Source organism: Oncorhynchus mykiss, chromosome 5 (assembly GCF_013265735.2).
Source record: "Oncorhynchus mykiss isolate Arlee chromosome 5, USDA_OmykA_1.1, whole genome shotgun sequence".
NCBI lineage: Eukaryota > Metazoa > Chordata > Actinopteri > Salmoniformes > Salmonidae > Oncorhynchus > Oncorhynchus mykiss.
In genome coordinates, this window is record NC_048569.1 from 53,270,248 (window position 1) to 53,289,920 (window position 19,673).

At 45.4% G+C, this 19,673-nt stretch overlaps 1 protein-coding gene across 3 annotated transcripts in view; it reads right to left on the reverse strand.

Moving 5' to 3' along the window:
• Nucleotides 1–19,673, reverse strand: part of kdm4b (lysine (K)-specific demethylase 4B) — an 87,791-nt gene that overhangs the window by 24,103 nt on the left and 44,015 nt on the right. For 2 of the 3 annotated variants that reach the window (XM_036977813.1, XM_036977811.1), the window contains exons 7-13: nt 14,790–14,893; nt 11,831–11,968; nt 5,878–6,074; nt 2,675–2,910; nt 2,018–2,253; nt 1,236–1,362; nt 220–383 (exon numbers count right to left, since the gene is read on the reverse strand). In XM_036977813.1, the coding sequence (XP_036833708.1) occupies nt 220–383; nt 1,236–1,362; nt 2,018–2,253; nt 2,675–2,910; nt 5,878–6,074; nt 11,831–11,968; nt 14,790–14,893 (1,202 nt within the window). The remainder of the gene's footprint in view (nt 1–219; nt 384–1,235; nt 1,363–2,017; nt 2,254–2,674; nt 2,911–5,877; nt 6,075–11,830; nt 11,969–14,789; nt 14,894–19,673) is intronic. The other variant, XM_036977812.1, reaches the window with a different exon arrangement.

The window sequence follows — 19,673 nt, forward strand, 5'->3', positions numbered from 1 at the left end:
TAGTATGCAACCCTACATATCTTTTTGGGCGTGCGTCAACAAATGTTTCTTTACTAAACTTTCTATCAAAACGACAGAGCAAACGGTTAACTTTCTTTGACATAGCCCGTAGTTGTCAAAGACAACTGTTGCCTGATTGCGATGTTGACGGTGTTTGTGCCGTTGCGATCCATGACAGCATATACATTGTTCTATTTTAGTCTATGTTGTGTGCCCTACCTGTGTGTACGGACAGAACAGAGTGCATACGGCACAGTAGGGTTCCAGGGTAGCCACGGCCGCGTTGAAACCCTTCTCGGCCAGGAAGTTGGGCGTGCGGTTCTGCCACAAGTGGCCTGCCTTCTTCACGTCGCCATCCAGTGGCCAGGGGGAGAAAAGTTCTGCTTAGGGAGAAAGGAGAAAAAAAGACAAGTCAGATCAGTGGGACTGGATGAACACAGAACAAGCACGCATGCAAGGATGTATGCTCTGTCCGGCCTGCAATGCATATAACACAAGGCCCAAAACAATCCGCAATACTGTGTTTAGACCTAACCAGACAGGAGAATACAAACCCTTCGCCTGCGCCTCTCCCTCTGCCTCCCTCTCCCCATCTATCGCCAGGCAGCTCAAAGTCACTTTGAAAGCAGTTAATTCGGAGTCATGATCCCGGGATCAATATGTGTCAGTCATGAAAGAAAAGAATAGGGGAGAGAGGTCGTGGGGGAAGAAGGGAAAGACAGGAGTCTTAGACTTCAGCTACGCTACACTACACTATGTCACGCTGTGTCGTCATCAGCGTTGTGTCAATGTGACGTTCTGTCTACTCCAGAAACCGACCAAAAATCTACTTTATTCCTCATTATTTCAATTCACGAGATAGGATGAAACGCTCGTGTCAGCCATCAATAATTGAACCTCTGCGATTTCTGAGCTTGGACGTGACGCAACACGGACAATACAGCAACTAAGACTGATTTCAAAGGAAGCATTCCCTAATTTGCTGATGGCAATGCCAGACGCCTGCTGGCTGTAGTGTAGCACTGACCAACTTTGTTTAGTTTTTCTTCTACCATTTACATGCTTTTAGCATCATGATAATAGACCTGGTCCCAGATCCTTATCGTGCCGTCTTGTCAAATAATAACAACCCTAGCAGTTGGCTGGGAACAGGCTATCATGACAAAGCCACAGTATTATACTGACATTGTACTGAGTATAAAGACTGTGCTACAGCGTGGTCACGCAGAACCCACCTTCGTCACTAGATGTCTCCTGCTTGACGATGGACAGTGGGGATCGCATGGGGGGTTTGCTGAGGGGGTGCCGGCGACTCTTTTTCACCTCCATCCTCATCTTCAGCTGCTTGGAGTAAGACGATGACTGAGGGGGGGTCATACAAAAAGGTCACCAACAGGTTATTGGGTAAGGTCCTGGGTTGGAATAAACATTCGATTTACCTCGAACCACAATCAACATTAATAATCAATTAATCTATTGCGTTAACCTGACAAATCTGAACCTAATGGGGTTGAGTGTCAGCTAGTTTTAAGTCATGCCTTTTCATAAGCTACTGGTTTAGCCCAGTGGCTACGCTGTGCAGATAGATATGCATTGGATTAAATCAAACACAATACTCTATCAAGCCTAATGGAAAGGTGTGACCATTCTAATACAACAGATTTCTATCTGCAATGTTCAAAAAACGTTTCACGCTAATGATCGGACACCAGGTGTGCAGACGCTCAGACCGATTGGTCAATTAAAGTGAGAGACGACTGGCCGAATTAGAAGTTGCTCTGCATAAAAGTCTACTACGTGATTAAAATATACACGAAAAATCTTCAAAGGAAGCCTCAAAAACACAGCATGACAATCTGTGCGATTCAAATGCCAGTGTTATGGTTGTTCCGTGATCCAGGGGTGAAGTTTCCCATAGGTACAGATCTAGAATCAGCCTTCCATCTACCAATCCTAACCTTAACCATTAGTGGGGTATAGGGGCAACTTCACCCTATGGCATTCCACCAGTGCTTACCTGCTGCATACCGTTCACATCAAGCTTGCCCTCTGCTGGTAGGTCTGTGTCATTGCTGCCTTTGGGCTGCTTTGGGGTCTGCGGGATTTTAAACGTGGCAAACTTCTCAAAAGCTGCTTGGAAAGAGTTCATGGGGTCGGAGGGCAGGGCGGGTTGTTTCTTCTTCTTCTTTTTCTTCTTCTTCTTCTCGCCATTCGCCGTCAAGTGCAGCAGGTCTACCTGGGGGTCTTGTAGGCCTACCCGGCAAGATAAATAACAGAGAGGGATTACTGCCGGGGGAAACACGGAACCTCAATGCTCCTTCCAATTCAAAAGGTGAAAAAGGTTATCTAATCTCTGTACCACGTATTGGTTCTGACAGGCATTTATTTGGATACTAATTTGATCAGGCACCGTGTGATTTGGAACTGCAATGTCAGTTAATCTCCCCGAATTAACCAAATTTAAATGGAAACTGACCCTAACGCTGTAGCCAACTTGTGCCTTGTGATACCTCCACCACCCTCCTCACCCTCACCTCCTGGCTCCGGGGGGTGAACTTCCCCGTATCAACGATCAGCTTCCCCCTCCCCCAATCCGAACCTTAACCATTCGCGGCGAAAATGCAAAACTGATCCAAGATCAGCGACGTCAAACTACTTCGCCCTACACCCTCACCTCCTGCGTCCTGGGCGGCAAGGGCTTCCTGCCTCTCCCGGTCCTCTCTATCCATGGCCTCCAGGGTCTGCAGGGCCTCGCGGGCCATCCTCTCCTCCCTGTCCTGCCGCCGCTGGGCCTCGCGCTCCTCCACCTGCCGCTGGTAGGCCACTGCGTCCAGCTCAATGCCCTCTTCCGCCAGCACCTTGACCTCCTCCAGCTTCAGCCGGCGCAGCTGCTCCTTCTTCTGCAAAGCCCTGGGGACGGAGGGATGGGGGAGATTGGGACATGAGTGACTGAGGCTTGTTCATTAGAAAGAAAGAAAGAAAGAAAGAAAGAAAGAAAGAAAGAAAGAAAGAAAGAAAGAAAGAAAGAAAGAAAGAAAGAAAGAAAGAAAGAAAGAAAGAAAGAGAGAAAGAGAGAAAGAAAGAGAGAAAGAAAGAGAGAGAAAGAAAGAGAGAGAGAGAGAGAAAGAGAGAGAAAGAAAGAAAGAGAGAGAGAAAGAAAGAGAGAGAGAGAAAGAAGAGAGAAAGAAAGAGAGAGAGAAAGAAAGAGAGAGAGAGAAAGAAGAGAGAAAGAAAGAGAGAGAGAAAGAGAGAGAGAGAGAAAGAAGAGAAAGAAAGAAGAGAAAGAAAGAGAGAGCGAGAGCGAGAAAGAGAGAGAGAGAAAGAACGAAAGAGAGAGAGAGAAAGAGAGAGAAAGAACGAAGGAGAGAAAGAACGAAAGAGAGAGAAAGCGAGAGAGAAAGCGAGAGAGAGAGAGAGAGAGAAAGCGAGAGAGAAAGCGAGAGAAAGCGAGAGAGAGAGAAAGAGAGAAAAAGAAAGAAAGAAAGAAAGAAAGAAAGAAAGAGAGAGAGAGAGATAAAGAACGAAAGAGAGAAAGAACGAAAGAGAGAGAGAGAGAGAGAGAGAGAGAGAGAGAGAGAGAGAGAGAGAGAGAAAGAGAGAGAGAAAGAGAGAAAGAGAGAGATGCAGGACTACAGAGTGAGACACCAGAGTCTAAAGGTTGCTTTCTTGCTGCACACATTTCCACGTCTGACTGACAAAGCCTGGCCTCACAATTGTAGTGTGTGAGAAAGTGATCGACAGTGACGGTTTCCCCCGGCGATGTAATGCCACAGTGTGATTGGCACTATGCGACCTGACCGTTGTCCTGGCACCTGAGTGAGACCGCAACTAGGGCTGTGGGAGCCATGACATGTTGTCAGCCTGTTATTGCCATACAAAAGAGTGCCGGTCTCACGGTAATTGACCGTTACTTAACATAAAACACATTTAGCATCTCCAGGCCTCCACAAATACAAGCAGCCAGTGCACGCGTTTGGAACATGTGCATTTCCAAAAGAAAAAAAAGTTGAATGAATCCATTTCATTTACACCGTCACGATAAATCCATTCTTTATTTTCGGCAGGTTTAAAGAAACATATGATGAAAATGTATTTCAGAAGAACAGAATAGGAGTTGGCCTACTGTATGTTATATGGCTATGCGCCATGCTGTAGGCTGTAGGCTTGTTCATTTAGCAGACAAGATATGCTTATATGCCATTATTTTATATTAGGCTATCAGATTTTATAGTAAGAAGATTATAATTGAATAAAATAGAAAGGATATTTTTCCCCATTCCAGAGCGGCTACGTTGAGCGTACAAGTGATCATTTGAAACAGGTCCTATACGCTCGACTTAAGAGTTATTTGACAAATTTTGTTGTGAATGACACAAACCTTAGAAGGCCTTAGATATTTTTTTAAAGATATATGGGCTGAATGATGATTTGTGTAAAGTCGTAAAAAAAAAAATGCTTGCGCTCTGCTCCTTGCCTTAGGACACACACGCTGTTCTCTCCAGCCCTCATCATGTGATCATTATATCACCCGTCAGACTATTCTCAATTTAATCTCGTCTTTACTAATATGTAGAATTTGTTTCGAATGGGCAGGAACAGGGGCAAGAGGAAAAATACACATCATCCGATAGGAACGGAAGCCACTTGCCCACTGGTTCCACCCACGTCGGGAAGGCACTCCTGTTATTTTGCCCAAACTCTGTATGCCATTGGCTCTGCAACCCTGAACCTGCAGCTAACCCGGTGCTTCATTTGAGAAACCAAGTGAAATCTGGTCGGGGACATCGATAGCAAATTGTGTTTTCACAACGAAACATCTGTTGACAGCCCCTCTCTCTGTCCTCTGGTGAAAGGAATGAAGGAGAGAGAGAGGAGGAGATGGAAACGCCCAGTGGCGAGGTAATGACAGTCTATTCATTGTGAAAATATATATATTTTTTTAAATGCCCTATTACTAGGCTATTCAAAATCAAATACAAACTCACTATAATGTAAGGCTAACTCTGAATTTGTTTAATTTAGGCTGGACCAAGTATGTACCGAAGATATCTTAAAATCAGTTTTTGAATGGTTTTCTGCCTTCTGTAATATGCTGGTAGGCTATGTATTGTATAACGGCACAATCGTCATTTTAATTCATGGTTGTTGTTTATTTGTTTATTTGGGGGGGGGGGGGGGGGGGGGGGCATGGGCTCATATACAGGCCTATGCTATGCATCAGCGCTAATGTGCACATGGGTGTCCTGGATGAATCATCGCCTTAGAAAGCGCTGTCCGCGTCGTTGTGTTCGGTTCTTCGACAACGTCCACGTTTCCCCACTCAGTTTCAACCTGTCACTGAACTTTTTTCTTCAAATTGATCATCACAGTGAGGCGAGTTTTAAAAGCATGATACTGTTTTGATGATAAGTGTTTGATGTGATTTTTAGATTGCATTTGCATTGATGTCAGAGTGGTTAGTGGGGAAAAAGAGCCCTGAGTGCCAGGCCATTAGTGACCTGATGGTCGATTAGCGAGTTGGGTACAACCAAGACATGTCCAGAGTGCATAAGAGGAGATTACCGTGACTCAACGGTCACCTGGAATTTGACTGCGGTCGTGACTCATGACTGCCAGTGCAGCGGTAATGGGGTCACCGCAAAAACACTATACACATACTGTAGCTCAGAGTGCCCTGTTACTAGGGTCAGGAGTTTTTTCCCTAACCCTCGTCATTCCATCTCTTAGTATGAATGTACAGTATGTGGTATGCAATTATGCTCTTGTACGGCCAATGATGCCCTTCGTATTGACCCTGAGGGGGGGGGGGGGTTATGAAATTCAATTGTATAGTAATTCTTCTGTAATTGTGCTGCCGGTCCGTCTGTCTCCCCTCACCTCTGGAGCAGCTTCTCCCGGTAGGTGACCCGGTTGGCCCTCCAGTGCTCCAGCTCGGGGCTGTTGAGGGTGGTGGGTCGCTGGTGGTCCAGCACGGTGCCGTCCTTGCCCTGTTTCCACTGCTCATAGCGCTCGGGCTGCAGGCAGCGTACGAACACGTCCATAGAGATCTTCACCATGTCCTTACGACACGTACACTGTGGGGGGGGGGGGGGGGGGTTGGAATGAGAACAACTTTATTATCCACACAATGTGGAAACACTGCAGAATAGAGAGGGGGGGGGGCGGGTAGATACAGCAATGAGAAAGGAGGGGTTCACACAAAGTAGACAAAATCCTATATCAACATCTTCCATTTGCAAAACATTTTTTTTTATGATTTCCTTTGTTGCAGCAGCAAGAACCTCACACACAGACATTTCGGTCAAAATCCTTCTTTAGTGTGCGTCACTGAGAATATACTAAATCCAGATAAAATTGGTTCTGTGGGGGTGACACTTTGACCTTGAATTCTATGTCCACTAGAGATTTCAATTACCCGAAGTCAAAAAGAGAGTATACGGTACATCAAAGAATGCCGCAAAGTCGACATTGACTACTGCTAGGCGGTGAAAAAACCCCAGAACTCTCAATAGGTTCCTATTCAGGATCCTAACAGTCACTGGCCAATGGGGTTGAACAGATTTCAGCATTACAGATTTACAGGTTGAAATAAACTAGGATCATAGGCTCAAATCCTCAAGGATTTATATCCAGTTAAACTGAAAATGGGAGCTTTCACAAGGGACAGGAAACATGACTAAAATAGACTTTTCAAACAAGAGGAAATCTGAACTTGTGGCATCAAGTCTAACTGAACAGGACTATACAGCCAGTAAATAGCATTCATTTGAGTTCCCCCCATAAAATAAAAAGAAAGAGTTCAAACGCACAATATAAAGATATCTCAAAATGACACTAAATGGGTGACAATGGCATATTTTTACTTGCAATGGAAGGAAATAGGCGTTTTAGAGAGAGAGAGAGAGAGAGAGAGAGAGAGAGAGAGAGAAAGAGAGAAAGATAAATGGTGAGGGGGAATGGATGGATGGATGGATGGAGAGAGAGAGAAGGAGAGAGATGGTGAGAGAGGGGAAATGGAAAGAGAGCAAGAGATGAAAATAAAACTAATTTTCTTTTTGGGCCCCGGTAGGTGTATTATATTTCTGCTTTATTTCCTGAGCTGCGCTGAGAGGCCTTATGTTCAATTACTGGGAACATTCTTCAGGCCTGCCGCGCCTCAGACAGAGACAGGCAGAACAAGTGGAAGGAAGGAAGGGGAAGAGAGAGAGCGCGAGTGAGCGAGGGAGAGGTACTGGATGGAGAGGAGGGAGGTGGTTGTGGTGGTGGGGGGTTAGTAATAACCACAACAACAAGAGCTAGCCCCCCCCCCCCCCCCCCCACTGCAAACCAATATCCACACACTACATCTCATCTAGGCAGCACTTGAGGGATGGAAGAAGGGGGGGGGCCCGACGGATGAAGGAAAAAGGCGGCTGGTTACCATGGTCAGATTGGGGACTTTCATAAAAACGTCACCTGGAACAGAGGAATAGGTGCGATAAACCAACAACACAAATGAAAAGGAGATAAATGTGTCTCTTTGCACTGACGGCTGTGTTGGGAATGGGGGGACATATTAAGAAGCGCACCAGAGGAAGTAGGAACCAAAAAGATCACATTTCTGTCGTATAAAACTATTAAGGGAAATGTATAAATGTACCATTTCCGAGAGGGGTGGGTTAGAGAGGGGAGTACATGCTATGCTTAGATGACTTCATTATCGGATGAAAATGCATTTAGAAATGTACAAAATGTCTCCAAAACAACGAGTGACCCCAAGGCCTTCTAACCAATGAGCCCTATAGCCTACTTCACTTTATATCTTAATGAAGTTTAATGATCGTAGGAGAAGTCCTGAGGCAATGTCGCCCCCTATTAGAATAATATCCAACGTTAGGGGAGCGCTTAAAATTCCGCCACCCAACCGCTCTGGTTCCATCTGTCATCCTTCACTAAATAGGTCTGGACGTTTACAGTCTCTGGTCCCATTGGCAGCAGTGACTGACAGAGCTCCTGTTTAAAAATCCCAATATTTGTGATTCCCCTTCCAGCATTTGGGAACAGCCTGCTCCCCCTGTGTGTGCCACATCTGTTTCTATGGGTACAAGCACTATTCATGACACAAACTGTTCACGCCCATCTTGCTGGTGGAGAGAAGTGTGCAGGTTTAAAGCTTATTTTCTACAATTCTACACAATGTCTTGTCAATTCTACACATTTTGCAGCTATAAAGCACATTTTCTTGCAATTCTAGACATTTTGCCATGTCTAATGTGTATTCGTGTGATATTTGAGTGACACAAAAATTAAAACAATATCTACGTTTTTTTTTTTTTGGGGGGGGGGGGGGGGGGGGCTGACATGGGCTAGTTCATCTGGGCATTGCTGACAAGCTATAAATAGGTCTAAGGTCTGCAGTGACTGACATGGCAGGACTGAAGATTCACTAGCCATTTTCAAAAATTCCACCTTTTGCATTCTACTATTACAACTTTCAAGAGTAAGTTGGAAGCAGGGACTGTGTCCCTTTAAAAAAGACCCCCGGCGGGCCTCCCGAGTGGCGCAGCGGTCTAAGGCACTGCGTCGCAGTGCTAGAGGCGTCACCACAGACCTGGGTTCGATCCCAGGCTGATCCCAGGCCGTGATCGGGAGTTCCGTAGGGCGGCGCACAATTGGCCCTGCATCGCCCGTGTTAGGGGAGGGTTTACTTGGCTAATCGCGCTCTAACGACTCCTTGTGGCGGGCTGGGCGCCTGCAGGCTGACCTCCGTCGTCAGTTGAACGGTGTTTCCTCCGACACATTGGTGCGGCTGGCTTCCGGGTTAAGCAGGCGGGTGCTAAGAAGCGCCTTCGCCTCCTGAGCTGGTTGGGGAGATGCAGCGAAGAGACAAGATAGAAATTGGGGAGAAAATGGGGTAATTATAGACCCTGGTGCCCCCCCCTTACGCCCCTTCGATGCACGCCCCACAGTTTGGGAACCACTTTGCTAAAATGGCATGTATTAATATTTTACTAGACACGAAACAAGCTGCGTTTTGTAACAGGGAACATGCTCTCTTATACCGCGCATGAAAGTGTTACGGCGAGACAAACAACAGTCACATCTTAGTGAACTTTGACCAGAGTCATGGAAGTCCATCTAATGCGGAAATGTACAAGGCTTGAAATAGTGACCGTGTGAAGTTTGTAAGTGAGCGTTTTTATTTGCTGTGTGGAGGTGTGTGATTAAATCACATGTGGTAGGTTTCATAAGTGTGTGTGTGTGTGTGTGTGTGTGTGTTTGCCCTCCAGCCTCAGTTGCAGAGACCCTGCTAACGAGCTCTTCCACTGGCCAAACCAGGCAAACTCAAATAATGACTTGCTCGCTCCCCATCGCACCGCTTTCTCCCCTCGTTTAATGACAACAGCTGCACAGAGTGAGGAAGAGGAGAGAGAGAAACAAAAAGGGGGGGGGGGGGGGGGTCAAGTTTACAACCGTTAATGAGTCTGTAGTGTACTGTACTGTCTCTGTCCTCTCGCCTGCACCCATAAGAGAGTATCCTTCAAGTTTACTACAGATCGGCTGGACTTTACCTGGCATTAGGACGCGCGCAGGCTTCCAGAGGAAAAACAAACATTCAGCAGCACGAGACAAACTCCATTTGTTTGAAATGAATTTAGGAAGCTTTACTGAGCAGGTAGAGGAACGACAGTGGTTTTCTGGGGAAAGCTCAAAAACAAACGCTAACACTTTCATGCATATTGCATAAGGAAGCAGTCACAACTGCCATCAGGGGGGGACAAAACGAAAGAACGCAAGCTTATTTGGGCACAACTTAGTGGGCGACGTCAGATTCAGTGACGCAGCGTTGACTCCTGCCGCTGTGCTCTGATTTTCTAGTCGGAGCCACCAGATATTAACATGGCAGTCTGTTGTCAGTTCAGCCCGGCATTATCACACAATAAGAAGTGAAATGACAATACACACACATTGTCTATAGCCTGCTCAAAATCAAATCAAACTTCATTGGTCTCATACACATATTTAGCAGATGTTATTGTGGGTGTAGTGAAACGCTCCCGGCCTAGAGCATACGCAAGAATGCACACACACACACACACAAACCCACCCACCCACACAAACCACAATGATAATGCTTTAGTCTTCGGCATCTCCAGCACTCCTTATCAAAGCCCATCAGCTCTAACCCCAAACAAACAAGCGTACGCAAACAAATATCACTATTCGGAGAGTGAGTCATCTGCAATTCTCTTTGAAAGATGAAAGGAAGGGAAATGAATCTTCTATTCATACAGCGTGATGAACGTCCTTTCACAACACTCCGTTCTTGGGGCCCACAGGGAACTGGCGCCACTGTCGTGTAGTGTCTCGCCTGTTTATTCAGCGTTCTCTATGCGCACAAAGCGTGAAAAATAGAGGCATTTTGGGTTTACATTGACACTGCCTTGGGAGGCTACAATGAGATAAGGGTAGCACGGTATCATTGCTCTGTGAACAAACATAGCCTACCAGAGTGACTGCAAGGGAACTACTAAAATCAAGAGGACCGCAGCTGTAACTAGTAGGTGCTGGTAGGCAGGACAGATGGCTGTATCGCATTAGTGGATACTCACACTGCCCCCCAGGGCAGGTCTACCAGTTTTGACAAGCAGGAGTGACTTTTTTGTAACAGGTTAGGAGAATTCATGTGCAAGTTAGGAGAATTAGGTTAAGGTTAGGAAAAGGGTTAGGGTTTGCTAAATGTAGCTACAACCAGGAAGAACAGTCTTGGTTTCTATTAATGCAGTTCGGCAGACAGATGGGTCAGCTATTACAGCCTCTCAGCTTTAGTAGACAGGAAACTTGCAACAAGCCACACAGCCCAAAGTGACAGATCCTGCTCGAAGGACCATCTTCCCTGCCGCGTCAAGAGGAAGAGAGTAGGGCTTGGCAGAAAGGATGGAGGGGAACTAACGAAAGATGGGAAAAGGAGTGGACAGACGAATCCGAGAGAGAGAGACAGAAAAAACAACAACATATGGCTTTCTTGGTGCCCAAGCTGTTCTTTCTTTCACATTGCTCTGGCACTTTCCGGAGCAGCCTGTCAACTCGCTGACACAAAATGGAGGGCAAAGCGCAAAGCTGACCAATTCGTCTCTATCAAATTCAGACAGAACTGTGAGGGAGGGCTCCCTGGCCAGTGGAATGTGACCAGCGTTGAGAAGGGTCTGGGTGGGGGGGGGGCACGGCTGGGTTAAGTACGTCAGAGAGACCGTGTGGGGAGGAGAGGGGCTTCTAGTAGCCCTCTGGTTCTTAAAAACAGTTGGCCACACAGAGAGAGCAGAGCCCACTACCGCAGCACACTGAACTGGCGACCTCGTAACTCTGACACGCAGCCAAGCAGAGACAAAGAGGGACTGTGTGTCGCATCATATGCGTGTGTGCGCCGACGTGACACAGCTTACAGATGATCCTGTGACGCGGGTCCCCTTTGCCACACGATAAACACGCTACACACAGAAACACGCGCCGATTACCTCATGCTCAGGGCGTAAAACAGCTTGTGTGAGCACTGGGCTGTGGAACCGGTATTCCAAGTATGCAATTGCATGATTGTGTATGAGATGACAGGTAGCATGCGTAGCAGAGTACAACACATGGATTTCAATCTACACTAGCGGTCCGCAAACGCAAATACTACTTAAAGCTAGCTTTAGTCAAGGTGACCGCTAACTTCAGGGCTACGGGACGATGGCGTCACGCTAAATCTAGCTGCAAACGCCCCCAACTTCAAATGGCGGTCCGTTACAGTGCTGTGTGTTTTTATAGGGGACACTGAGGTGACCGTCTGGTCGAGTGTGCATTGACCCACCTGCGTTGCCATCTTGCCGTAGTCGATCCAGCGCAGGGTGGCAAAGTTGGTGGACTCGGCGCAGTTGAAGCCGTGGTTGAAACCGGCGTGGTAGCCGTAGGGAAAGGTGACCATGAACTCGCCTTCTTCCTGAGTGATCTGGAGAGAGGGAAGAGTTAAAAGCATAACGTCCCTCTGTCGACGTTATGATACTAAACCAACAGGACGCAGTGGTATAATCGAGTGTTACTTCCACATGAATGCATATCTGAACATTCTGTTTCGGTTTGGATGACTGACCCTGAAAACTGTAAAATAGTCGCATAAAAATGTTCAGTCGAAACACACAAAAACACACAAACATTAAATGTACATTAACTGACTGAGCATGCAAACTCATAAAACTTCATATCCATATATCGCATAAGAAAACAGTGTTATTAACCCAAGTTTTGATGGGCGGAGATGTGCCAAAATGACGAAGTAAGTTACACTCAAGGAAACTCCATTTGGACAGATAGACTTGGCAAAAACAGGGAGCGCAGGGCTAGCTCTTAATATCCACAATCATTAAGTGCTGATGGGAAGGCGGATTTGCTTTCTCAACACCCCCCCCCCTTCTCTTCCTCCCTCCACCTCTCCCTCACTTGAGCTGCCTAGCGGCGCCGGCTCCTAGAGAACCATTTGCGGCGGTACAAGCGCAATTAGACTGAAACCAGCGAGCATGGCGCAGGGAATTAGCCAGCCCGCGCAAATCAACATTTGCATTTGGTTGCGCTTCGTTCTGAGGCAGGGCCATCACTTACTGAGAGCCGGAGAGGCTGAAGAAGACACAGCTCACCGGTCCCCTCTGCATCTCTTCGAAATTAAGCCTGACAAATGATTGAGGTTTCTATTTCGACGCTCCTGGGTTTTCTGTGTTAACTATTACATTGGCAACCCCTGACAGAAATATGACATTATTTTTGCACTCAAAAACAAAAAGTTTTCTACAGCTGAACTTCAAATTACGCTAGAAGTTTTGGATCCTTGCTCTTAACCGCCTCTTCATCAATTCACCTCCTCTCTCCAAGAGGAAGGCATAATCTGTTCGCTATAACCATTGACTAGTTAGGACTAGCGCTCATGATCGAGGAGAGAGGCACATGAACTCAGCCTTAAGGAAGTGTAGTGATGGGAGACAGGCAGGCAGTGAGACGGAAGAGAGAGAGTGGGAGGTAAAACAGAATAGTCCCAATATCAAAGGCCTCCTCTTGTAGCCTCAACAAAGCACAAAGCCGCTGTTATTTTTACACTCAAATCAAGGGAGATCCTCTCAGTGTGTGCCAGGTAACACGGTCCCTGTGATAACGACACCCCGAAGGAAAACGGAAAAAAGGGAAGAGAAAAAAAGGAGAGAAAAAAAAAAAAACTTTGGGGAAAAAGCCGAACTCTGCAGACAGTAGAGAACTGTGTATGCCTGCATTAGAAACGTACAATTTTTTTTAATCTTCGATCTATTTCGCACCGTGAGAGTTTCTATCTCCTACAATTATTATCCATAGAAAAAAATTAACATAGTGATTCATTTTCTATCGCAGAAATGTGAAAATATGGAAATTGAAATGTAACCAAGACTCATGGCTCAATCTCCATCATCATTTAGTGTGAAGTGAAGCTATGGTCTTTATATAAAGATGTCATCAATCTCATTATCAACTTTTCAATACTGTGTGTGTGTGTGTGTGTGTGTGTGTGTGTGTGTGTGTGTGTGTACACTGCATATGCCTATTTGTGCGAGTAACGGAGTTAAAAACATACGGTAAGCTCATTCCCCCAGCTAGCTTGAAATGTTGCGGGTGGAGCCATCCAATTTGTACCTTTTGGGTGGCTCAACCCGTTGGAATGTTGTCGGGAGGGGGGGTCACATGTACTCTGAAGCAAAGGATCACTGGTTCTAGACCAGTGTGGGTCAGTCGGACAGCGGAAGAAGCTAAGCTGCCAGCAGCACACTTGATCCCCGTTACATGTGCACGTGTTGCGCAGGCCCACGTGTTTGCGCACATGTTGGCGCGTTCCCTTCTACGTCCTCCGTCCATCCATCCACTCGTCTTCTGTAATTTCCCCATCGTTCATCCCGTAGGTTGACAGGAGATCACCCTCACATCGACACCAACTTCAGCATGCCTCCTGACCCAGCCATCCTCATCTAATGTGCCATTAACCTCCACTTTGCTCAGAGATTGGCAGGCTTTCATACACCCCCATTCATTTTTTTATCTGCGGTCGGTGCTAGAGTCAGCGCGTCATATGGCGTGTGTCCCAAACGGAACCCTATTTTCTATATAGTTCACCACTTTTGACCCGAGCCCTATAGGTCCTGGTCAAAAGTAGTGCACTAAATAGAGTGCCAATTTGGGACACAGGCATGCGCTGAACCAAGCTTCCATGTCCTCTTACAGGTTGAAGAATTGCAATTGTGGTTCAGCAGAGGGTTCCATTCAGAGGGGTTAACAAAGAAAAAAAAACGGCCTTTGGGGGTCGAGTGTCTCCTTTCTGAGAGCTGTTTGACAGGTTAAAAGTGGTGGTGTGATGAAATGAGTTCTATTGCATTACCGGAATATCCGTCAAATACAGATGGTCAAATTGAGAGGTGTTAAGAGGTGTGTTATTGGTTAAATGTCACACATGATTGTATGACATCAAATCAAATGGATGTGGTCGCAGAATGTAACATCACTTCATTCACTTCCTCAATTAACCCTGACGGAACATTCTGTTGCTTTCAAACTTTAGAGCCCAGGGGCTGTATGTATCAAGAGTCGCAGAGTAGGATGTTGATCTAAGATTAGGTCCCGTCCCTCCCCCCATGTCCATTAATTATAATCTAAACGGCAACTGATCCTAGATCAGCACTCCTGTTGTGACATGCTTTATGAATTCGGGCACAGGCCTTTTCCAGACCCCAATTTCAACCCCCCAACTGTGTCCTGCCACCTACCCTGTCGAAGGGGATGCTGTACTTCTTCAATATGGACGGAGAGATGAGAGTCATCTTGTGGCGGAGGAAGGCGTCACAGCCCTGGGAACTGCCTGGGAAGAAACCTGCAGGTAAAAAAAAACTATTTAAAAACACCACATTACTAAATTGCATCCCATTTAGAGTTGAGTGGTGGGAACCTGGTTACCGAGATTTACCGGGATCTACCACCCAAAACAACTCCCTTTTCCCAGGATAAATAACTGTGAGAACCTGGTAAATTATAATAAATTGGTTATATGAACAGCATGGCGTGAAATGGAACTGTTAAATGATATGCAAAGTCTAAATCTGGCTTCTCTACGGCCATATTGACCCGGTTGTTTTTTTAGTTTTGTTCCGCTTGCTAATCCATTACTCTGCCTAACCTTCTAAACATATTATCACTTAGACTTTAATAATGACGTGGGATACTTTTAGCCATGTATGATCCATGTTCATCTGTTCAGGGTGTGGACAGACAGTTCATCGCAGTATGGAGCTTGGCTTTTGTGGGGGTTTTTCTGGCTTTTGTGGATCACATTTTCTTTTTGTAAAGAGGTATATATATATTTTTTAAATCGCAGCTGCAGATTTAAAAAAAAAAAAAAAAACAGACTGTCAATCAATTATCGTTGCTTTAAAATCAGTTCTCTCTCTCTCTCTCTCTCTCTCCTATTCAAAATTGCATCCAAAAATAGATAATCCTGTTTTTGACTGATACAGTGCATTCGGAAAGTATTCAGACTCCTTCCATTTTCCACATTCTGTTATGTTACAGCCTCATTCTAAAAATTGATTAAAATAAAACATTTTCCCTCATCAATCTACACACAAAAACCCTATAATGACAAAGCGAAACAGATATACCTGAGACCCTTTGCTATGAGACTCGAAATTGAGCTCAGGTGCATCCTGTTTCCATTGATCATCCTTGAGATGTTTCTACAACTTGATTGGAGTCCACTTGTGGGAAATTCAAATTGATTCGACATGATTTGGAAAGGCATACACCTGTATGGTCGAAGGAATTGTCCGTAGAGCTCCGAGACAGGATTGTATCGAGGCACAGATCTGGGGAAGGGTATCAAAACATTTCTGCAGCACTGAAGGTCCCCAGAACACAGTGGCCTCCATCATTCTTAAATGGAAGTTTGGAACCACCAATACCTTTCCTAAAGCTGGCCACCTGGGCAAACTGAGCGATCAGGGGAGAAGGGCCTTGGTCAGGGATGTGACCCATAACCCAATGGACACTGACAGAGCTCCAGAGTTCCTCTGTGGAGATGGGAGAACCTTTCAGAAGGACAACCATCTCTGTAGCACTGCACCAATCAGGCCTTTATGGTAGAATGGCCAGATGGAAGCCACTCCTCAGTAAAAGGCACATGACAGCACCTAAAGGACTTTGACCATGAGAAACAAGATTCTCTGGTCTGAAAAAAACCAAGATTGAATTCCTTGGCCGGAATGCTAAACGTCACGTCTGGAGTAAACCTGGCACCATCCCTACGGTGAAGCATGGTGGTGGCACCATCATGCTGTGGGGATATTTTCCAGCGGCAGGGACTGGGAGACTAGTCAGGATCGAGGGAAAGATGCCCCGAGCAAAATAGAGAGAGATCCTTGATGAAAACCTGCTTCAGAGCACTCAAAACCTCAGACTGGGGCGGAGGTTCACCTTCCAACAGGACAACGACCGTAAGCACACAGCCAAGACAATGCAGGAGTGGCTTCAGTACGGTCTCTGAATGTCCTGGAGTGGCCCAGCCTGAGCCTGGACTTGAACCCAATCGAACATCTCTGAAGAGAATAGCTGTGCAGCGACACACCCCATTCAACCTGACAGAGCTTGAGAGGATCTGCAGTGAAGAATGGGAGAAAATTCCCAAATACATGTGTGGCAAGCATGTAGCGTCATACCCAAGAAGACTTGAGGCTGTAATCGCTTCCAAAGGTGCTTCAACAAAGTACTTAGTAAAAGGGTCTGAACACTTATGTAAATGGAAATTACATTTTTTATTACATTTGCAAATATGTCTAAAAAAACTGTTTTTGCTTCGTCATTATGTGGTATTGTGTGATGGAGAACAAACAAAATAATATTTGAATTTGTACAGTGCCTTGCGAAAGTATTCGGCCCCCTTGAACTTTGCGACCTTTTGCCACATTTCAGGCTTCAAACATAAAGATATAAAACTGTATTTTTTTGTGAAGAATCAACAACAAGTGGGACACAATCATGAAGTGGAACGACATTTATTGGATATTTCAAACTTTTTTAACAAATCAAAAACTGAAAAATTGGGCGTGCAAAATTATTCAGCCCCTTTACTTTCAGTGCAGCAAACTCGCTCCAGAAGTTCAGTGAGGATCTCTGAATGATCCAATGTTGACCTAAATGACTAATGATGATAAATACAATCCACCTGTGTGTAATCAAGTCTCCGTATAAATGCACCTGCACTGTGATAGTCTCAGAGGTCCGTTAAAAGCGCAGAGAGCATCATGAAGAACAAGGAACACACCAGGCAGGGCCGAGATACTGTTGTGAAGAAGTTTAAAGCCGGATTTGGATACAAAAAGATTTCACAAGCTTTAAACATCCCAAGGAGCACTGTGCAAGCGATAATATTGAAATGGAAGGAGTATCAGACCACTGCAAATCTACCAAGACCTGGCCGTCCCTCTAAACTTTCAGCTCATACAAGGAGAAGACTGATCAGAGATGCAGCCAAGAGGCCCATGATCACTCTGGATGAACTGCAGAGATCTACAGCTGAGGTGGGAGACTCTGTCCATAGGACAACAATCAGTCGTATATTGCACAAATCTGGCCTTTATGGAAGAGTGGCAAGAAGAAAGCCATTTCTTAAAGATATCCATAAAAAGTGTCGTTTAAAGTTTGCCACAAGCCACCTGGGAGACACACCAAACATGTGGAAGAAGGTGCTCTGGTCAGATGAAACCAAAATTGGCAACAATGCAAAACGTTATGTTTGGCGTAAAAGCAACACAGCTGAACACACCATCCCCACTGTCAAACATGGTGGTGGCAGCATCATGGTTTGGGCCTGCTTTTCTTCAGCAGGGACAGGGAAGATGGTTAAAATTGATGGGAAGATGGATGGAGCCAAATACAGGACCATTCTGGAAGAAAACCTGATGGAGTCTGCAAAAGACCTGAGACTGGGACGGAGATTTGTCTTCCAACAAGACAATGATCCAAAACATAAAGCAAAATCTACAATGGAATGGTTCAAAAATAAACATATCCAGGTGTTAGAATGGCCAAGTCAAAGTCCAGACCTGAATCCAATCGAGAATCTGTGGAAAGAACTGAAAACTGCTGTTCACAAATGCTCTCCATCCAACCTCACTGAGCTCGAGCTGTTTTGCAAGGAGGAATGGGAAAAAATGTCAGTCTCTCGATGTGCAAAACTGATAGAGACATACCCCAAGCGACTTACAGCTGTAATCGCAGCAAAAGGTGGCGCTACAAAGTATTAACTTAAGGGGGCTGAATAATTTTGCACGCCCAATTTTTCTGTTTTTGATTTGTTAAAAAAGTTTGAAATATCGAATAAATGTCGTTCCACTTCATGATTGTGTCCCACTTGTTGTTGATTCTTCACAAAAAAATACAGTTTTATATCTTTATGTTTGAAGCCTGAAATGTGGAAAAAGGTCGCAAAGTTCAAGGGGGCCGAATACTTTCGCAAGGCACTGTATTTATTAGGGATCTCCATTAGCTGCTGATAAAGCCGGAATTCTTCCTGGGGTCCAAACCTATTAAAGCACTTACATGACCTATAAAACAAAAGATAATACAGTACATCATATAACATTATTACACCACTACATATCTACAATACAAATGGTTTAATACCACCATACAACAATACCACAATCCATGCATATGCATGTGTCTGTACCATTGTGTCTCTTCAGAGTCCCTGTTGTTCCATAAGGTATTTTTACCTGTTTCAAAAATAATAATAATAATAATCTGATTAGTTACCTGATGTGGAATAGAGTTCCATGTAGTCATGGCTCTATGTAGTAATGTGCACCTCCCATAGTCTGTTCTGGACTTGGGGACTGTGAAGGGGCCTCCGTGTACTTTTAAGGGCCAGCTGTGCTGCCCTGTTCTGAACCAACTGCAATTTTCACAAGTCCCTCTTTGTGGCACCTGACCACACTACTGAACAGTAGTCTAGGTGCGACAAAACTAGGGCCTGTAGGACCTGCCTTGTCTGTAGGCTTGGGCCCATTGGGCTGACTGTCCTGTTGAAGACAGCGCAGCAGAATAAGGATGTAACGTAACAAAACATGGGAAAGGTCAAAGGGTCTGAACACACACCAAATTTGTGCTTTTTTAGGGGGGGGCTTGGGCTCGTTAAAATGTAGGGCACATAAAACGTATTTAATGTATGGATCAGGAAGCGGCAGGGTTGAATTTGCGAGCAAAGCTCTAATCAAATCCAGACATAGGCCTATTTATCTACTTTAGAATTCTTTTGAACGACACTTCCGGTTTTTGGTGGGAAATACCGGGTTACCCAGGAGAAAAGTGATATTCTCAGGATGGAACATTTGTAAAATACCAGGGGGGGATATTCAACCCTAATCCCATTGTGTGAATTTACCCGTTGTGGCATCGATAGTGAATCGTATTCCCTCAATGTGAAATCTTGAACTGTGAAGTGCTCTGTGAAATTGGAACAACAGTCAAAATCAAGGCGGTGCAAGAGCGTCATCGTCCAACATGGACTCGCATAACATTTGATGGACCGTGTAGTCTCTTTCACATAGACTTCCTGCTTACGATGACCATATGACCCCGCTCTAGTGAATAAGCCACAG